The following is a 22,243-nucleotide window of genomic DNA, read 5'->3' on the forward strand; positions in this document are numbered from 1 at the left end:
AAAGGCTACGTCCATCTTTGGGCCATGAACGAAAACTCTACCCCAATCTTCTAAAGGGCTAGAAAGCTTTTAGGAAGGACTCGGGTCCCTACCCCGGCCGCTCGGGTCCCTGCGCTGGCCCCTGCCCCTCGGGTCCCTGCCCCTCGGGTCCCTGCCCCAGCTGCTCGGGTCCCTGCGCTGGTCCCTGCGCTGGCCCCTGCCCCTCGGGTCCCTGCGCTGGCCCCTGCCCCTCGGGTCCCTGCGCTGGCCCCTGCCCCTCGGGTCCCTGCGCTGGCCCCTGCCCCTCGGGTCCCTGCGCTGGCCCCTGCCCCTCGGGTCCCTGCGCTGGCCCCTGCCCCTCGGGTCCCTGCGCTGGCCCCTGCCCCTCGGGTCCCTGCGCTGGCCCCTGCCCCTCGGGTCCCTGCTACACTCCTACGCCAGTCCTGCCTGCTCGTCTGTCCCTACACTGGCTATGCTGTATAATCTACAGTCCATCACTAGGTACAGTCCATCCCTACACTGAACCCGTGGAGTCTGGCACATACTGGCGCAGATTTACCAAGGTGTACACACATTTGGGGGCATAATGTTGTTTTGACTTTTTAGGTGTCAATCAGCAAAGATACAGCCCTAGAGGAGCCCGGCGTACAGGAACGGGGCTGTGGCTGAGAAGGCGGGACGGGGCTTCAATGTGATAACATTTACCACAATTTTCATGTAAAATGAGACAGAAATTCACCAATTTATCATCCAGAGGAAACCAATGTGATAAACTTGGTGCAGTCTTACGGTGAGTTCACACAGGGAGTTTTTGCTGCCTTTTTTTATGCTAATTTTCAGCTGCTTTTACAGTACCAGCAAAGCCTATGACATTTCAGAAATCTCATGCTCACACATTGGTTTTTGTGTGATCAGTATTTTGTGCTTTGCTGCGTTTTTTTGGACATAGAGCATGTCACTTCTTTCCCTGTTTTTGCTGCGTTTTTTCACCCATTGACTTGAATGGGTGTTGAGAAAAACGCAGCAAAAACGCAGGTATCATAATTAGCTGCTGAAAATCCAAAGACATTAGCGTGGACAAAGAGAAAAAAAATGCACCAAAAAACCGCACTAAATACGCAACAAAGAAACGCACCTAAACCTGCGTTTTTCACGCAGCTTCTTTCCTGCCAAGAAGATCAGGTTTTGCTGCAGAAAAAAAAGCAGCAAAAACGCCCTGTGTGAACTTACCCTTAGACCGTCATGTCTCAGTAGTGGACAGAGGTAGTAAATCTGTCCCAGTATGTCCTAAAGTCACTTCAACAATATTACATTATGAATTCCCAACCAGGATATGCTCTCATATTGCGTCCTAGGGGTCCTCATAACAGTCCTTGTTCTAATACTATCTACTCTGGAGTTTCTAAGCAGGCTATCCTCCGGGGTCCCTGTAACAGTCCCTTATATGGTCCATATTCTAATAGTATCTACACACGAGTTCCTAAGCAGGCTATCCTCCGGGGTCCCTATAACAGTCCCTTATATAGTCCATATTCTTATACTATCTACACATGAGTTCTTAAGCAGGCTATCCTCCGGGTTCCCTATAACAGTCCCTTATATAGTCCATATTCTTATACTATCTACACACGAGTTCCTAAGCAGGCTATCCTCCGGGGTCCCTATAACAGTCCCTTATATAGTCCATATTCTTATACTATCTACACATGAGTTCTTAAGCAGGCTATCCTCCGAGGTCCCTATAACAGTCCCTTATATAGTCCATATTCTAATATTATCGACTCAGGAGTTCCTAAGTAGGCTATCCTCTATGGTCCCTAAAACAGTCCCTTATATAGTCCATATTCTAATACTAACTACTTGGGAGTTCCTAACCAGACTATCCTCCGGGGTCCCTATAACAGTCCCTTACACAGTCCATGCTCTAATATTATCTACTTATGGGTTCCTATCAAGGCTATCCTCTGGGGTCCCTATAACAGTCCCTTACACAGTCTATGCTCTAATATTATCTACTTATGGGTTCCTATCAAGGCTATCCTCTGGGGTCCCTATAACAGTCCCTTACACAGTCCATGCTCTAATACCATCTACTCTAGAGTTCCTAAGCAGGCTATCCTCCGGGGTCCCTATAACAGTCCCTTATATAGTCCATATTCTTATACTATCTACACATGAGTTCCTAAGCAGGCTATCCTCGGGGGTCCCTATAACAGTCCCTTATATAGTCCATATTCTAATATTATCGACTCAGGAGTTCCTAAGTAGGCTATCCTCTATGGTCCCTATAACAGTCCCTTATATAGTCCATATTCTTATACTACAGGTCCTTCTCAAAAAATTAGCATAAAGTGTTAAATTTCATTATTTACCATAATGTAATGATTACAATTAAACTTTCATATATTATAGATTCATTATCCACCAACTGAAATTTGTCAGGTCTTTTATTGTTTTAATACTGATGATTTTGGCCTACAACTCCTGATAACCCAAAAAACCTGTCTCAATAAATTAGCATATTTCAACCGTCCAATCAAATAAAAGTGTTTTTTAATAACAAACAAAAAAACCATCAAATAATAATGTTCAGTTATGTACTCAATACTTGGTCGGGAATCCTTTGGCAGAAATGACTGCTTCAATGCGGCGTGGCATGGAGGCAATCAGCCTGTGACACTGCTGAGATGTTATGGAGGCCCAGGATGCTTCAATAGCGGCCTTAAGCTCATCCAGAGTGTTGGGTCTTGCGTCTCTCAACTTTCTCTTCACAATATCCCACAGATTCTCTATGGGGTTCAGGTCAGGAGAGTTGGCAGGCCAATTGAGCACAGTAATACCATGGTCAGTAAACCATTTACCAGTGGTTTTGGCACTGTGAGCAGGTGCCAGGTCGTGCTGAAAAATGAAATCTTCATCTCCATAAAGCATTTCAGCCGATGGAAGCATGAAGTGCTCCAAAATCTCCTGATAGCTAGCTGCATTGACCCTGCCCTTGATGAAACACAGTGGACCAACACCAGCAGCTGACATGGCACCCCACACCATCACTGACTGTGGGTACTTGACACTGGACTTCAGGCATTTTGGCATTTCCTTCTCCCCAGTCTTCCTCCAGACTCTGGCACCTTGATTTCCGAATGACATGCAAAATTTGCTTTCATCAGAAAAAAGTACTTGGGACCACTTAGCAACAGTCCAGTGCTGCTTCTCTGTAGCCCAGGTCAGGCACTTCTGCCGCTGTTTACCTGGGGAATGCGGCACCTGTAGCCCATTTCCTGCACACGCCTGTGCACGGTGGCTCTGGATGTTTCCACACCAGACTCAGTCCACTGCTTCCTCAGGTTCCCCAAGGTCTGGAATCGGTCCTTCTCCACAATCTTCCTCAGGGTCCGGTCACCTCTTCTCGTTGTACAGCGTTTTCTGCCACATTGTTTCCTTCCAACAGACTTACCATTGAGGTGCCTTGATACAGCACTCTGGGAACAGCCTATTTGTTGAGAAATTTCTTTCTGGGTCTTACCCTCTTGCTTGAGGGTGTCAATGATGGCCTTCTTGACATCTGTCAGGTCGCTAGTCTTACCCATGATGGGGGTTTTGAGTAATGAACCAGGCAGGGAGTTTTTAAAAGCCTCAGGTATCTTTTGCATGTGTTTAGAGTTAATTAGTTGATTCAGAAGATTAGGGTAATAGGTCATTTAGAGAACCTTTTCTTGATATGCTAATTTATTGAGACAGCTTTTTTGGGTTATCAGGAGTTGTATGCCAAAATCATCAGTATTAAAACAATAAAAGACCTGACAAATTTCAGTTGGTGGATAATGAATCTATAATATATGAAAGTTTAATTGTAATCATTACATTATGGTAAATAATGAAATTTAACACTATATGCTAATTTTTTGAGAAGGACCTGTATGTACACATGAGTTCCTAAGCAGGCTATCCTCCGGGGTCCCTATAACAGTCCCTTATATAGTCCATATTCTTATACTATCTACACATGAGTTCCTAAGCAGGCTATCCTCTGGGGTCCCTATAACAGTCCCTTATATAGTCCATATTCTTATACTATCTACACACGAGTTCCTAAGCAGGCTATCCTCCGGGGTCCCTATAACAGTCCCTTATATAGTCCATATTCTTATACTATCTACACATGAGTTCTTAAGCAGGCTATCCTCCGAGGTCCCTATAACAGTCCCTTATATAGTCCATATTCTAATATTATCGACTCAGGAGTTCCTAAGTAGGCTATCCTCTATGGTCCCTAAAACAGTCCCTTATATAGTCCATATTCTAATACTAACTACTTGGGAGTTCCTAACCAGACTATCCTCCGGGGTCCCTATAACAGTCCCTTACACAGTCCATGCTCTAATACCTCCTTATGAGCCTCTACACAGGCTATGCTGTGACACTGTAGGGCGTCCCTATGACACCCATACCAATACTATCACTGAGGGGCCCTTACATAGACGACATTTTAGCACTATCTACCCATTAGTGCCCCCAGTGGACAATCTGTATAATTACTTCTATCGTGAATTACTGGGAACGGAGTGGTAATTCTCCACGTGAGAGCCATGGTGAGCAATGAGATGGACACATGAATGATTCTGCTCAGTGGTCCGGGCTACGAGGGTCTACGCATAATTCTATTAGTAAGGGTCCGTCCCTGTGACCCTCGCATGTGGCTAATGCCCACCCAGTGATATGTGACGTGTAGGTCCTTTGTGTTCACAGATGTAAAATGCTTAATAGACGCTGACTAGAATTGAGAGGCCATCGCTTAAAGGGATGAGGGGGGAATTTGTAAGCTGCAGAAGACTGCTGTGCGGAGGACAGAAGCGGGTAAGATGGTACAGTCAGGAGCCACTGGTCATCAGCCCTCGTCATGCACCGCGCGATGCCCATCAGTGTCAGATCAGTCACATAATCAAGACTTGTTCTACCCCGGTAAGAATGGCGGCAAATGCCAAGCCAAAAGGTCCAGCAAAGAGCATCAGAATAGTATAACTGCGCTCCCATCAGAGGCGGAACACAGGCTGTCATAAGCAAGTCTGCTCTTCTGTATGCAGAATACAGGCTGCCACATGTGGGCATGTACACTGTATGAGAAATACCGGCTGCCACATGTGGGTATGTACACTGTATGAGGAACACAGGCTGCCACATGTGCATATGTACACTGTATGAGGAATACAGGCTGCCACATGTGCGTATGTACACTGTATGAGGAATACAGGCTGCCACATGTGCATATGTACACTGTATGAGGAACACAGGCTGCCACATGTGCATATGTACACTGTATGAGGAATACAGGCTGCCACATGTGGGTATGTACACTGTATGAGGAATACAGGCTGCCACATGTGGGTATGTACACTGTATGAGGAATACAGGCTGCCACATGTGCATATGTACACTGTATGAGGAATACAGGCTGCCACATGTGCGTATGTACACTGTATGAGGAACACAGGCTGCCACATGTGCATATGTACACTGTATGAGGAATACAGGCTGCCACATGTGCGTATGTACACTGTATGAGGAATACAGGCTGCCACATGTGCGTATGTACACTGTATGAGGAATACAGGCTGCCACATGTGCGTATGTACACTGTATGAGGAATACAGGCTGCCACATGTGCGTATGTACACTGTATGAGGAATACAGGCTGCCACATGTGGATATGTACACTGTATGAGGAATACAGGCTGCCACATGTGGGTATGTACACTGTATGAGGAATACAGGCTGCCACATGTGCGTATGTACACTGTATGAGGAATACAGGCTGCCACATGTGGGTATGTACACTGTACGAGCAATACAGGCTGCCACATGTGCGTATGTACACTGTATGAGGAATACAGGCTGCCACATGTGCGTATGTACACTGTATGAGGAATACAGGCTGCCACATGTGGGTATGTACACTGTATGAGGAACACAGGCTGCCACATGTGCATATGTACACTGTATGAGGAATACAGGCTGCCACATGTGCGTATGTACACTGTATGAGGAATACAGGCTGCCACATGTGCGTATGTACACTGTAAGAGGAATACAGGCTGCCACATGTGCGTATGTACACTGTATGAGGAATACAGGCTGCCACATGTGCGTATGTACACTGTATGAGGAATACAGGCTGCCACATGTGGATATGTACACTGTATGAGGAATACAGGCTGCCACATGTGGGTATGTTCACTGTATGAGGAATACAGGCTGCCACATGTGGGTATGTACACTGTATGCAGAACACAGGCTGCCACATGTGGGTATGTACACTGTATGAGGTATACAGGCTGCCACATGTGGGTATGTACACTGTATGAGGTATACAGGCTGCCACATGTGGGTATGTACACTGTATGAGGAATACAGGCTGCCACATGTGGGTATGTACACTGTGTGAGGAACACAGGCTGCCACATGTGGGTATGTATACTGTATGCAGAACACAGGCTGCCACATGTGGGTATGTACACTGTATGCAGAACACAGGCTGCCACATGTGTGTATGTACACTGTATGAGGAATACAGGCTGCCACATGTGGGTATGTACACTGTGTGAGGAATACAGGCTGCCACATGTGCGTATGTACACTGTATGAGGAATACAGGCTGCCACATGTGGGTATGTTCACTGTATGAGGAATACAGGCTGCCACATGTGGGTATGTACACTGTATGAGGTATACAGGCTGCCACATGTGGGTATGTTCACTGTATGAGGAATACAGGCTGCCACATGTGGGTATGTACACTGTATGAGGTATACAGGCTGCCACATGTGGGTATGTTCACTGTATGAGGAATACAGGCTGCCACATGTGGGTATGTACACTGTATGAGGAATACAGGCTGCCACATGTGCGTATGTACACTGTATGAGGAATACAGGCTGCCACATGTGGATATGTACACTGTATGAGGAATACAGGTTGCCACATGTGCGTATGTACACTGTATGAGGAATACAGGCTGCCATATGTGGGTAAATACAATATGAGCAATACAGGCTGCTACATGTGGGTATGTACACTGTATGAGGAATACAGGCTGCCAAATGTGCGTATGTACACTGTATGAGGAATACAGGCTGCCACATGTGCGTATGTACACTGTATGAGGAATACAGGCTGCCACATGTGCGTATGTACACTGTATGAGGAATACAGGCTGCCACATGTGGATATGTACACTGTATGAGGAATACAGGCTGCCACATGTGGGTATGTTCACTGTATGAGGAATACAGGCTGCCACATGTGGGTATGTACACTGTATGAGGAATACAGGCTGCCACATGTGGGTATGTACACTGTATGAGGAATACAGGCTGCCACATGTGGATATGTACACTGTATGAGGAATACAGGTTGCCACATGTGCGTATGTACACTGTATGAGGAATACAGGCTGCCACATGTGCGTATGTACACTGTAGGAGGAATACAGGCTGCCACATGTGCGTATGTACACTGTATGAGGAATACAGGCTGCCACATGTGGATATGTACACTGTATGAGGAATACAGGTTGCCACATGTGCGTATGTACACTGTATGAGGAATACAGGCTGCCACATGTGCGTATGTACACTGTATGAGGAATACAGGCTGCCACATGTGCGTATGTACACTGTATGAGGAATACAGGCTGCCACATGTGCGTATGTACACTGTATGAGGAATACAGGCTGCCACATGTGGATATGTACACTGTATGAGGAATACAGGCTGCCACATGTGGGTATGTTCACTGTATGAGGAATACAGGCTGCCACATGTGGGTATGTACACTGTATGAGGAATACAGGCTGCCACATGTGGATATGTACACTGTATGAGGAATACAGGTTGCCACATGTGCGTATGTACACTGTATGAGGAATACAGGCTGCCACATGTGCGTATGTACACTGTATGAAGAGTACAGGCTGCCACATGTGCGTATGTACACTGTATGAGGAATACAGGCTGCCACATGTGGATATGTACACTGTATGAGGAATACAGGCTGCCACATGTGGGTATGTTCACTGTATGAGGAATACAGGCTGCCACATGTGGGTATGTACACTGTATGAGGAATACAGGCTGCCACATGTGGGTATGTACACTGTATGAGGAATACAGGCTGCCACATGTGGATATGTACACTGTATGAGGAATACAGGTTGCCACATGTGCGTATGTACACTGTATGAGGAATACAGGCTGCCACATGTGCGTATGTACACTGTATGAGGAATACAGGCTGCCACATGTGCGTATGTACACTGTATGAGGAATACAGGCTGCCACATGTGGATATGTACACTGTATGAGGAATACAGGTTGCCACATGTGCGTATGTACACTGTATGAGGAATACAGGCTGCCACATGTGCGTATGTACACTGTATGAGCAATACAGGCTGCTACATGTGGGTATGTACACTGTATGAGGAATACAGGCTGCCACATGTGCGTATGTACACTGTATGAGCAATACAGGCTGCCACATGTGCGTATGTACACTGTATGAGCAATACAGGCTGCCACATGTGGGTATGTACACTGTATGAGGAATACAGGCTGCCACATGTGCGTATGTACACTGTATGAGGAATACAGGCTGCCACATGTGGGCATGTACACTGTATGAGAAATACAGGCTGCCACATGTGGGTATGTACACTGTATGAGGAATACAGGCTGCCACATGTGGGTATGTTCACTGTATGAGGAATACAGGCTGCCACATGTGGGTATGTACACTGTATGAGCAATACAGGCTGCCACATGTGGTTATGTACACTGTATGCAGAATACAGGCTGCCACATGTGGTTATGTACACTGTATGCAGAATACAGGCTGCCACATGTGGGTATGTACACTCGTGACACGCGTGTCTGCTCTTCTGTATGCAGATTACAGGCTGCCACATGTGTCTGTTCTTTTGCATGCAGATTACAGGCTGCCACATGTGTGTTTAACTGTATGCAGCACACATGGTGCTGTAAATGCGACTTCTGCTTCACACAAGATAACAAGTGTCTGCCGCACTGTATACAGAGTACAGGCTGCTACATACATGACTGCTGCTCTGTATACAGAATACAGGCTGCTACATACATGACTGCTGCTCTGTATACAGAATACAGGCTGCTACATACATGACTGCTGCTCTGTATACAGAATACAGGCTGCTACATACATGACTGCTGCTCTGTATACAGAATACAGGCTGCTACATACATGACTGCTGCTCTGTATACAGAGTACAGGCTGCTGCATAGATGACTGCTGCTCTGTATACAGAGTACAGGCTGCTACATACATGACTGCTGCTCTGTATACAGAGTACAGGCTGCTGCATAGATGACTGCTGCTCTGTATACAGAGGACAGGCTGCTACATACATGACTGCTGCTCTGTATACAGATTACAGGCTGCTACATACATGACTGCTGCTCTGTATACAGAGTACAGGCTGCTACATACAGGACTGCTGCTCCGTATACAGAGTACAGGCTGCTGCATAGATGACTGCTGCTCCGTATACAGAGTACAGGCTGCTACATACATGACTGCTGCTCTGTATACAGATTACAGGCTGCTACATACATGACTGCTGCTCTGTATACAGAGTACAGGCTGCTACATACATGACTGCTGCTCTGTATACAGAGGACAGGCTGCTACATACATGACTGCTGCTCTGTATACAGAGTACAGGCTGCTACATACATGACTGCTGCTCTGTATACAGAGTACAGGCTGCTACATACATGACTGCTGCTCTGTATACAGAGTACAGGCTGCTACATACATGACTGCTGCTCTGTATACAGAGTACAGGCTGCTACATACATGACTGCTGCTCTGTATACAGAGTACAGGCTGCTACATACATGACTGCTGCTCTGTATACAGAGTACAGGCTGCTACATACATGACTGCTGCTCTGTATACAGATTACAGGCTGCTGCATACATGACTGCTGCTCTGTATACAGAGTACAGGCTGCTACATACATGACTGCTGCTCTGTATACAGAGTACAGGCTGCTACATACATGACTGCTGCTCTGTATACAGAGTACAAGCTGCTGCATAGATGACTGCTGCTCCGTATACAGAGTACAGGCTGCTACATACATGACTGCTGCTCCGTATACAGATTACAGGCTGCTACATACATGACTGCTGCTCTGTATACAGAGTACAGGCTGCTACATACATGACTGCTGCTCTGTATACAGAGTACAGGCTGCTACATACATGACTGCTGCTCTGTATACAGAGTACAGGCTGCTGCATAGATGACTGCTGCTCCGTATACAGAGTACAGGCTGCTACATACATGACTGCTGCTCTGTATACAGATTACAGGCTGCTGCATAGATGACTGCTGCTCCGTATACAGAGTACAGGCTGCTACATACATGACTGCTGCTCTGTATACAGAGTACAGGCTGCTGCATAGATGACTGCTGCTCCGTATACAGAGTACAGGCTGCTACATACATGACTGCTGCTCTGTATACAGATTACAGGCTGCTACATACATGACTGCTGCTCTGTATACAGAGTACAGGCTGCTACATACATGACTGCTGCTCTGTATACAGAGGACAGGCTGCTACATACATGACTGCTGCTCTGTATACAGAGTACAGGCTGCTACATACATGACTGCTGCTCTGTATACAGAGTACAGGCTGCTACATACATGACTGCTGCTCTGTATACAGAGGACAGGCTGCTACATACATGACTGCTGCTCTGTATACAGAGTACAGGCTGCTACATACATGACTGCTGCTCTGTATACAGAGTACAGGCTGCTACATACATGACTGCTGCTCTGTATACAGAGTACAGGCTGCTACATACATGACTGCTGCTCTGTATACAGAGTACAGGCTGCTACATACATGACTGCTGCTCTGTATACAGAGTACAGGCTGCTACATACAAGACTGCTGCTCTGTATACAGATTACAGGCTGCTGCATACATGACTGCTGCTCTGTATACAGAGTACAGGCTGCTACATACATGACTGCTGCTCTGTATACAGAGTACAGGCTGCTACATACATGACTGCTGCTCTGTATACAGATTACAGGCTGCTGCATAGATGACTGCTGCTCCGTATACAGAGTACAGGCTGCTACATACATGACTGCTGCTCTGTATACAGATTACAGGCTGCTACATACATGACTGCTGCTCTGTATACAGAGTACAGGCTGCTACATACATGACTGCTGCTCTGTATACAGAGTACAGGCTGCTACATACATGACTGCTGCTCTGTATACAGAGGACAGGCTGCTACATACATGACTGCTGCTCTGTATACAGATTACAGGCTGCTACATACATGACTGCTGCTCTGTATACAGAGTACAGGCTGCTACATACATGACTGCTGCTCTGTATACAGAGTACAGGCTGCTACATACATGACTGCTGCTCTGTATACAGAGTACAGGCTGCTACATACATGACTGCTGCTCTGTATACAGAGTACAGGCTGCTACATACATGACTGCTGCTCTGTATACAGAGTACAGGCTGCTACATACATGACTGCTGCTCTGTATACAGAGTACAGGCTGCTACATACATGACTGCTGCTCTGTATACAGAGTACACTGCTTTATTACATTCCTGATGTGTCCTATTTGACTACAGATGAGTATGATATAACATTGATTGTCAGAGGGCAGATTTCTACCAGAAGTAGTCAGGATTCTTCATTTTATAAATGCAGCATCAATCACATACGGGGAAAACAAGTCTTGATTCACAACTGTCTAAAATAAAAGTACAATACCAAAATCCCATAGAGATAAAAGGGAGAAAAAAGGAATAAAATATAATAGAAAGAGGTGGAAAAAAAGAGCGAATAAGGACAGGATGGAGGAAGAAATAAGCGCTCTCACATTGCCCCATAGAACGAGGAGTTGCAGGTGGACGCACACACAAGAGACGAGACACAATGCGACAAGCAAAGGGCTTCCCAAGTTTATCCGCCATCATATTTTATTATTTAAAGGGACAGTAACATGGTTTAACAAGATTAGGCAGAATTTAGATAGGAAAAAGGGGGGAAAACTACAGCCTCCTCCACGACTGGTGTTCCAATCTGAACGGAAGGTGGCGGCTTTATGTCCACGGTCGTGGTAATCATCCATTCAAGGAGCAGCCGAGGATACAACGTCTGTAGTGCCATCCATAAGATCACGGCTGAGCATGCTGAACGCAAGACGGCCTTTTTTCCTAACAAGATAGGACTTAAAGGGGTATTCTAATTCCCTTAATTCACTGGGAGAGGGGGAAAACTACTGCAAAGAAACAGAGGAGGAAAAACAAGGGAAGCCCCAAAAAGCCAATTACAGAACTCAAATCCATCCATCTAATCAGTGATCGGCACCAAACCACTGAGTCTACAAGAAGTGCGCTAACATGGAGTCAGCACCCCCTGCAGGCACTAGGAGGTAACAGCAGCCATGCCGAACACTGGACGTAAACTTGCAACATCTTTACCATAGACTTTGTTTTTGGAGGACTGTAGAAATCTTCCACTGACACTATGGCTACATCAGAGGTCTACAATCCCGTGCTATCTAGCTGGGGGGACTACAACTCTCAGCATGCCATGAAAGCAGTAGACTGTCGGGTCACGGTGAGCAGAATATCTTCATGATACACTGTAATCCAGCACCGGTCTACATAGGGGTTTGTACTTTAGGTGTAAATCCTGAATGTTTCCATTCATTGAAAGCAAGCGGAGGTTTTCAAAACAGAAGAAATTAGGTACAGTGGCATGTAAAGGTTTGTGCACCCCTGGTCAAAGTTACTGTTATGCTGAACAGTTAAGCAAGTTGAAGATAAACTTACCGTATCTCAAAAAAGCCTAAAGTTACAGATGACACATTTCCTTTGTATTTTAGGCAAAACATATATACTTGTGCTCAAAAGTTTACATACCCTGGCAGAATTTTTGCATTCTCGGCTTTTTTTCAGAGAATATGAATGATAACACCAAAACTTCTTCTCCACTCATAGTTAGTGGTTGGGTGAAGCCATTTATTGTCAATCTACTGTGTTTTCTCTTTTTAAATCATAATGACAACCCAAAACATCCACATGACTCTGATCAAAAGTTCACCTACCCTGGTGATTTTGGCCTGATAACATGCACAGAAGTTGACACAAATGGGGCTGAATGGCTACTAAAGGTAACATCCTCACCTGTGACCCGTTTGCTTGTAATCAGTGTGTGTGTGCATAAAAGCTGAGGGAGTTTCTGGGATCCAGACAGACTCTTGCATCTTTCATCCAGCCACTGATGTTTCTGGATTGTGAGTCATGGGGAAAGCAAAAGAATTATCAACAGATCTACAGGAAAAGGTAGTTGAACTGTATAAAACAGGAAAGGGATGCACAAAGATATCCAAGGACTTGATAATGCCAGTCAGCAGCGTTCACACTGTGATTAACAAATGGAAAATCAGGGGCTCTGTAGAAACAAAACCAAGGTCAGGTAAACGAACAAAAATGTCATCCACAACTGCCAGGAAAATTGTTCAGGATGCAAAGAAAAACTCACAAATAACATCAGCTGAAATACAGGACTCTCTGAAAACTAGCGGTGTGGCTGTTTCAAGATGCACAATAAGGAGGCACTTGAAGAAAAATGGGCTGCATGGTCGAGTCGCCAGAAGAAAGCCATTACTGCTCAAATGCCACAAAGTATCTCGACTACAGTATGCAAAACAGCACAAAGACAAGCCTCAAAACTTCTGGGACAAGGTAATTTGGAGTGATGAGACAAAAATTGAACTTTCTGGCCACAACCATAAATGTTACATTTGGAGAGAGGTCAACAAGGCCTATGATGAAAGGAACACCATTCCTACTGTGAAGCACGGAGGTGGATCGCTGATGTTTTGGGGATGTGTGAACTCCAAAGGCACAAGAAGCTTGGTCAAAGTTGAAGGAAAGATGAATGCAGCACGTTATCAGCAAATACTGGAGGCAATTCTGCACTCATCAGCCCGGAAGCTGCGCATGGGACGTACTTGGACGTTCCAACATGACAACGATCCAAAACACAAGGCCAAGTCGACCTGCAATTGGCTACAGCAGAATAAACTGAAGGTTCTGGAGTGGCCATCTCAGTCTCCTGACTTCATTATCATTGAGCCTCTCTGGGGAGATCTCAAGCACTCAGTTCATGCTAGATAGCCCAGAAATTTACAGGAACTGGAGGCTTTTTACCATGAAGAGTGGCCATGTGAGAAAATAAAGAACCTCATCCACAATTGCCACAAAAGACTTCAAGCTGTCATTGATGTTAGAGGGGGCAATACACGGTATTAAGAAATGGGGTATGTGAACTTTTGATCAGGGTCATTTGGATATTTTGGGGTGTCAATATGATTTAAAAAGAGAAAATACACTAGTTTGACAATAAATGGCTTCACTCCAACCACTAACCGTGAGTGGAGAAAAAGCTTTGGTGTTCTCATTCATATTCTCTGAAAAAAGCCCAAGAAAGCAAAATTCTGCCGGGGTATGTAAATTTTAAGCACAACTGTATATATACACACACACATTTTCATCTTTTACATTTTAAAAATTACAAAAAGGAAAATGGGTTGATGCAAAAGTCTGGGCACCCTGCATGGTTAGTACCTAGTAAAAACCCCTTTTGCAGGTATCAAAGCTTGTAAATGCTTTTTGTAGCCAAGGAATTTCATCCATTCTTCCTTGGAGAATTCCTCCAGTTCTGTGAGATTCCTGGGTTGTCTTACTTCCTCTGCTATTTTGAGGTCTAGCCACAGATTTTCAATGATGTTCAGATCAGGGGACTGTGAGGGCCATTGCAAAACCTTCAGCTTGCACCTTTTGAGGTTGTCGATTGTGGATTTTGACATGTGTTTAGGACAATTATCCATTTGTAGAAGCCATCCTCTTCTCACTTTCAGCTTTTTTACAGATGGCGTTATGTTTGTATCAAGAATTTGTTTAAATTTCATTGAATCCATTCTTCTCTGTACCCGTGAAATATTACCCATGCCAATTGTATACAACACAACCCCAAAGCATGACTGATCCATCCCCATACTTAATGGTTGGAGAGATGTTCTTTCCTGAAATTCTGCGCCCTTTTTTCTCCACACATACCTCAATACATTATCATTGTGGCCAAAGAGCTCTATTTTAACCTCATCAGTCCACAGGACTTGTTTCCAAAATGCATCAGGCTTCTGATGCTGAATTTATGGTGAGGATGCAGGAGAGGTTTTCTTCTGATGACTCTTCCACGAACGACATATTTGTGCAGGTGTCCCTTTACAGTATAACAATGAGCCACAACTCCAGAGTTTGCTAAATCTTTCCGAAGTTCTCTTGCAGTCAAGAAAGGGTTCTGATTTTCCTTTCTAGCAATCCTACGAGTAGATCTCACTGAAATTTTGCTTGGTCTTCCAGACCTTATCTTGACCTCCACTGTTCCTGATAACTACCATTTCTTAATTACATTTTGAACTGAGGAAAAGGCAACTTGAATACGCTTTGCTATCTTCTTGTAGTCTTCTTCTGCTTTCTGGGCCTCCACCATTTTCATTTTCAGAGTGCTCAGCAACTGCTTAGAAGAACTCATGGCTGCGGTACGTGGCACAAGGTTAGAGGAGGCTGGGTGTTTATAATGCTGGGAAATTTGCATCACCTGGCCTTTTCTGACAATGATCGTGAACACGCCATAACCCTAACAGGCTAACTAAGGTCTGAAACTTTGGTCAAAGTTATCTGAAAACACAAATCTCCAATCAGGGCCAGCTCTAGGTTTTCATGGTCCCCGGGCAAAAGAGTCTCAGTGGGTCCCTTTAACACATACCACTATTCATGATGAACAGATACAGCAGAGAAATACAGGTATAGTACAATGCCAAAGATTTCACTTCTTACATTACATGAGTGATATCAATAGCTCAGAAACCAGACAGTACAGTCCTCCATACAGTATAATGGGCCCCATATAATGGTCCATACAGAATAATGGACCCCATATAATGTTCCATACAGAATAATGGACCCCATATAATGCTCCATACAGAATAATGGACCCCATATAATGCTCCATACAGTATAATGGACCCCATATAATGGTCCATACAGAATAATGGACCCCATATAATATTCCATACAGAATAATGGACTCCATATAATGCTCCATACAGAATAATGGACCCCATATAATGCTCCATACAGAATAATGAGCCCAGCCCCATATAATGCTCCATGCAGTATAATGAGCCCCATATAATGCTCCATACAGAATAATGGACCCCATATATTGCTCCATGCAGTATTATGGGCCGGGCCCCCATAGCGTGCCGGTGTCCCCGCCTGCGCACTTACCTGGGTGCTGACTCCAGGCCCTGTCTCCATTGATGCCCAAACTTTTCCATGAGCCCATTTTCCTTTTTGTAATTTTTACAATGTAAACAATGGAAATATATATATTTTTTATTGCCTAAATACAAAGGAAATGTGTCATCTGTAACTTTGGGCCTTTTAGAGAACACAACTGTTCACAATAACAGTAACTTTGACCAGGAGTGCCCAAACTTTTACATGCCGCTGTTTCATGGAACCAACTTTTAACCTAAAATATCCAATGAAACTGCAAACGCCGCCTATAAAGAAGGAGTAAAACTGATAACTTTATATAGCTTGAGCGAGTCAGTGTTCACATACAGTCATGGCCAAAAGTTTTGAGACTTATACAAAAGTTTGCTTTTTCGATCTTTTGGTTGGATATTTCCATGGTTACAATTATCAGAAGTTTATACATTCTTATTGGGAAACGCTTGAAGTTTCTGTAAAGTCTCAATATTTCCAGCGCCCTTATTTCTGCAGTTTCGCCCCGACAGCTGGATATCATTTTCTAAGCAGATCATGATTGATGGCCGCCAGTTCGCGTCTCATCAGTGCTTGGAGTTTATCACAATTTCTGGGTTTTTATTTGTCCTCTGATTTTTGAGGATTGACCACAGGTTGTCAATGGGAAGTTTCCTGGCCAATAATGCCATTGTTTTGCCCACTGAGCCACTTAGTTATCACTTTTGCAATGCGACCGTGTCTCTATTGTGCTGGAAAAAGTATCATCACCAGATTGCTCCTGGATTGAAGACGTTGCCTTTGGAGGAGATGAGGATCCTTTTCTGTATATATGGTCATGTTCTCAGGCTTCATTAGAGAAAGTCCGATCCCTGCACAATGTCAGTCTGTCCTTGATGGGGTTTTTTTTGTGGAGAGAAGTGGTTTCTTTGCTGCCCTTGTTGTCACCAGGCCGCCACCAAAAATCCTTCTCCTCACTGCCTGCTGCCATCTTGGAGCAAGCTCTGCACTGGTGCCATTAATCCTCTTTATTTAGGAGACGTCCTGGCACTTGCTGGACTTTCTCGGGAACCCTGCAGTCGCCTTCTCAGCCACTGAACCTCTCTCTTAGAATGGGGCTTTAGTGATCACAGTAAGTTAATTTTCATGGAAAGGAGTGACTGCACTTTTTGACATTCATCTGATCGCTCGTCACAATCTAAAAGTTTACGCAAATTACAACTATAAAAACTGCAGCAGTAAACAGAACGAATACCAAAATTTGTGTCAGTCTCAAAACTTTTCGCCACGCTTGTAGACCGTAATATAATTGCAATACCCCGGTATTACAGCAAAAAACTGGACACTAAAATGCATCACAATTATGGTTGTCAAGGCCAACTCTGCTAAGAGCTATCACTACACAACTCCAGAGCTGCACTCACTATTCTGCTGGTGCAGTCACTGTGTACATACATTACATTACTGATCCTGTATTATACTCCAGAGCTGCACTCACTATTCTGCTGGTGCAGTCACTGTGTACAATACATACATTACTGATCCCGAGTTACATCCTGTATTATACTCCAGAGCTGCACTCACTATTCTGCTGGTGCAGTCACTGTGTACATACATTACATTACTGATCCTGTAGTGATCCTGAGTTACATCCTGTATTATACTCCAGAGCTGCACTCACTATTCTGCTAATGCAGTCACTGTGTACATACATTACTGATCCTGAGTCACATCCTGTATGATACTCCAGAGCTGCACTCACTATTCTGCTGGTGCAGTCACTGTGTACATACATTACATTACTGATCCTGAGTTACATCCTGTATTATACCCCAGAGCTGCACTCACTATTCTGCTGGTGCAGTCACTGTGTACATACATTACATTACTGATCCTGAGTTACATCCTGTATTATACCCCAGAGCTGCACTCACTATTCTGCTGGTGCAGTCACTGTGTACATACATTACATTACTGATCCTGAGTAACATCCTGTATTATACTCCAGAGCTGCAATCACTATTCTGCTGGTGCAGTCACTGTGTACATACATTACTGATCCTGAGTTACATCCTGTATTATACCCCAGAGCTGCACTCACTATTCTGCTGGTGCAGTCACTATGTACATACATTACATTACTGATCCTGAGTTACATCCTGTATTATACTCCAGAGCTGCACTCACTATTCTGCTGATGAAGTCACGGTGCTATTTTTTGTACACCATTAGCTGGTTCTATCCAGTGGAAGATTTCTTGGTCTCCATAGCCAGACAGACATGTAGGAGCGGACAGACACCGAGTGCAGACGGACAGACACCGAGTGCAGACGGACAGACACCGAGTGCAGACGGACAGACAGACGCAGTCTACGGCAGGCAGAGAGAAGTAGATATATAAAATCATATTCTCACTTTCAAAATCAAGGAAAAAATTTGGCCCCTGCTCAAGATCTGTGCATGTCAAAACTTTAAGAAGGTTCCCCATGTTAAGATACCTGTCGAGACAAGAATGAGAAAAGACAAAGCATGTCTCCATCAGACAGAACACCCGATATACACAAGGAGAAAATGATTATGGAAGAGGAGGACGAGGCTTGGCACACGTGGCGGCCGTCCGCTCCCTGGAGAACCTGAGGAGCATAGACACTGAGGACATCACAGAGATTTTCACCCATTAGTTCCTTGGCAGGTCAGCAGTGGTGTCGCCTGGTCTTCTAACCTCCTTACGGGAGGGTGCAAGGCCACCAGAACCTCATCGGATGGCACAATGGGCAACGTAATCTTCTTATACGGGTGAGGAATGGTGGCCCAAGCCTAAAAGACACTGGGGGCATCACTGCTGACTACACGCCTGTATTAATACAGAAGGGAATTGATCACAAAGGACCCTCGATGGCCTCGGAAAAAAATAAAAACCTAACCAAGGGTCGTCAAGCAATGGAGATGTGTCCACCAACTCCAAAGGGTCGGTCACATTGCGTTGGCCCATCCTTGGTCTTTTGGATGATGTAAATGTCCTCCCTGACAGCGACATCATGTCATGCACCCTCTTTCTTTTTTTGGGTGGTGGGTTTTGTAACCTACAACAGTTCCCACCGGGTGGTGAATAATGAGAGAACCCCAGTGGGTTACCGGCCCCAGCTGTGGAGGAAGCGGCTGTGAGACTTACTTTCAAAATCCAAGAAAAAATGAGCGGCATTGTGGTCTAAGTCTCTGGTTAGCACCTTAATGAGATTACCCATGCCAGCCAAACCTAAAAATAAAAAATGGCAGTGTCATTCATTTCCAGTAACAGAGAGACATGAAAGCCGGGTGTCAGTTACAGCTTCCTCCTCCTGTGGTTTCCTACGTGAGTGAGTGCACGTGGATGGAGACCAAGGCTTGTAGCTCCCTGGAGGAGTCTGGGCTAATCGTGTCCTCAGGAAGAAGAAAGAGACATTACACAATATGTGACACAGGAACAGCAGAAGTCATGGATCCAGATGCCCGAGCCCCCTGGACGACTAAGGCAGTGTTCACACCTAGTGTTCCCGATGCATAAAAAAAAAAACATTAACCATGGATGCACATTTCATATCTAGAGTGGAAACGGAAAGTATTCAGACCCCTTTACATTTTTCACTCTTTGTCTCATTGCAGCCATTTGGTAAACTCAAAAAAAGTTCATTTTTTTCTCATTAATGTACACTCTGCACCCCATCTTGACTGAAAAAACAGAAATGTAGAATTTTTTGCAAATTTATTAAAAAGGAAAAACTGAAATATCACATGGTCATAAGTCTTCAGTCCCTTTGCTCAGACACTCATATTTAAGTCACATGCTGTCCATTTCCTTGTGATCCTCCTTGAGATGGTTCTACTCCTTCATTGGAGTCCAGCTGTGTTTAATTAAGCTGATAGGACTTGATTTGGAAAGGCGCACACCTGTCTATATAAGACCTCACAGCTCACAGTGCATGTCAGACCAAATGAGAATCATGAGGTCAAAGGAACTGGCCAAGGAGCTCAGAGACAGAATTGTGGCAAGGCACAGATCTGGCCAAGGTTACAAGAGAATTTCTGCAGCACTCAAGGTTCCTAACAGCACAGTGGCCTCCATAATCCTTAAATAGAAGAAGTTTCGGACCACCAGAAGTCTTCCTAGACCTGGCCATCCAGCCAAACTGAGCAATCGTGGGAGAAGAGCCTTGGTGAGAGAGGTAAAGAAGAACCCCAAGATCACTGTGGCTGAGCTCCAGAGATGCAGTAGGGAGATGGGAGAAAGTTCCACAAAGTCAACTATCACTGCAGCCCTCCACCAGTCAGGCCTTTATGGCAGAGTGGCCTGACGGAAGCCTCTCCTCAGTGCAAGACATATGAAAGCCGCATAGAGTTTGCTAAAGAACACATGAAGGACTCGCAGACTATGAGAAATAAGATTCTCTGGTCTGATGAGACGAAGATAGACCTTTTTGGTGATAATTCTAAGCGGTATGTGTGGAGAAAACCAGGCACTGCTCATCACCTGCCCAATACAATCCCAACAGTGAAACATGGTGGTGGCAGCATCATGCTATGGGGGTGTTTATCAGCTGCAGGGACAGGACGACTGGTTGTCATTGATGGAAACATGAATGTGGCCAAGTACAGAGATATCCTGGATGAAAACCTCTTCCAGAGTGCTCTGGGCCTCAGACTTGGCCTAAGGTTCACCTTCCAACAAGACAATGACCCTAAGAGCACAGCTAAAATAACAAAGGAGTGGCTTCAGAACAACTCTGTGACCATTCTTGACTGGCCCAGCCAGAGACCTGACCTAAACCCAATTGAGCATCTCTGGAGAGACCTGAAAATGGCGTCCACCAACGTTCACCATCCAACCTGACGGAACTGGAGAGGATCTGCAAGGAAGAATGGCCGAGGATCCCCAAATCCAGGGGGGAAAACCTTGTTGCATCATTCCCAAGAACACTCATGGCTGTACTAGCTCAAAAGGTGCTTCTACTCAAGACTGAGCACAGGGGCTGAAGACTTATGACCATGGGATATTTCAGCTTTTCTCATTGCAGCCGGCGCCACAACTAACTGCAGCCGGCGCTATAAGTGCAGTTTGTGGCTTGTGAAGGCGGGGGGCGCTCTGCTTTGCATCAGATGGAGAACCACAGTTTGGCGTCCATGGTTCTAAAACATGTCCTGGTTACACAAGCAACCACTGTAGGGGGGTGACCCAGAACAATGGAGGAAATCCCATCCATGGTAATAATCCCAACAATCTGTGCACGGTGAACAGGCAAAAGATACCGTGAACTCTTGGCACAATAGTTTGGAGGTTCACTGGGTATTTTTTGTGATGACTGTTCTAATTACATGGAAACCATCAGCAGGCTGCTCTTGACTGATCTCCTATTCCTGCCATGTCTGTACAATGCCTTTTTGGGTATGCCCGGCAGCCTGCCCCCTAGTGGCCATGTGCTGATAAATAATGAGATGGGTCAGCTGCAGCATCGCCTGCTTGTTGATGGTTTCCAGATTTTTTTTTCCCCGAACACTCCACAGATTAAATATATTGGAAATGCACCTTTCGATAATCTGGCACCTGGGAGAAGGGGACAATTGACTTTTTACACCAAAATGTGGACTCGTTTCTCTGTGAACGAGGAAGACTTTAAAAAAAAAAAAGTGGATGTTATAAAAATACCAGCCCCGTGAGAACTGCAGCACATACAGGGGGGCTTTGATGTTACCATGTACTGTTATAGCACCTGCCATCCCCCCAATATTCACACTGGCAGTATATTAGGACACCTGCCAGAGCCGCCTCCTGATAACATCTCCCGTCACTACAG

General features: G+C 45.1%; 1 protein-coding gene across 13 annotated transcripts in view; it reads right to left on the reverse strand.

Annotated features, from left to right (window-relative positions):
• CYRIB (CYFIP related Rac1 interactor B) overlaps positions 1–22,243 on the reverse strand; it is a 179,483-nt gene that overhangs the window by 20,978 nt on the left and 136,262 nt on the right. For 4 of the 13 annotated variants that reach the window (XM_077271231.1, XM_077271230.1, XM_077271225.1 and 1 more), the window contains 2 exons: positions 19,588–19,671; positions 18,831–18,913 (listed from right to left, as the gene is read on the reverse strand). The exons of 1 other annotated variant lie outside the window; for it this stretch is intronic. In XM_077271231.1, the coding sequence (XP_077127346.1) occupies positions 18,831–18,903 (73 nt within the window). In that variant the 5' untranslated portion in view covers positions 18,904–18,913; positions 19,588–19,671. The remainder of the gene's footprint in view (positions 1–18,830; positions 18,914–19,587; positions 19,672–22,243) is intronic. 8 more of the 13 variants (XM_077271227.1, XM_077271226.1, XM_077271223.1 and 5 more) reach the window with 2 other exon arrangements.

Source organism: Ranitomeya variabilis, chromosome 6 (assembly GCF_051348905.1).
Source record: "Ranitomeya variabilis isolate aRanVar5 chromosome 6, aRanVar5.hap1, whole genome shotgun sequence".
NCBI lineage: Eukaryota > Metazoa > Chordata > Amphibia > Anura > Dendrobatidae > Ranitomeya > Ranitomeya variabilis.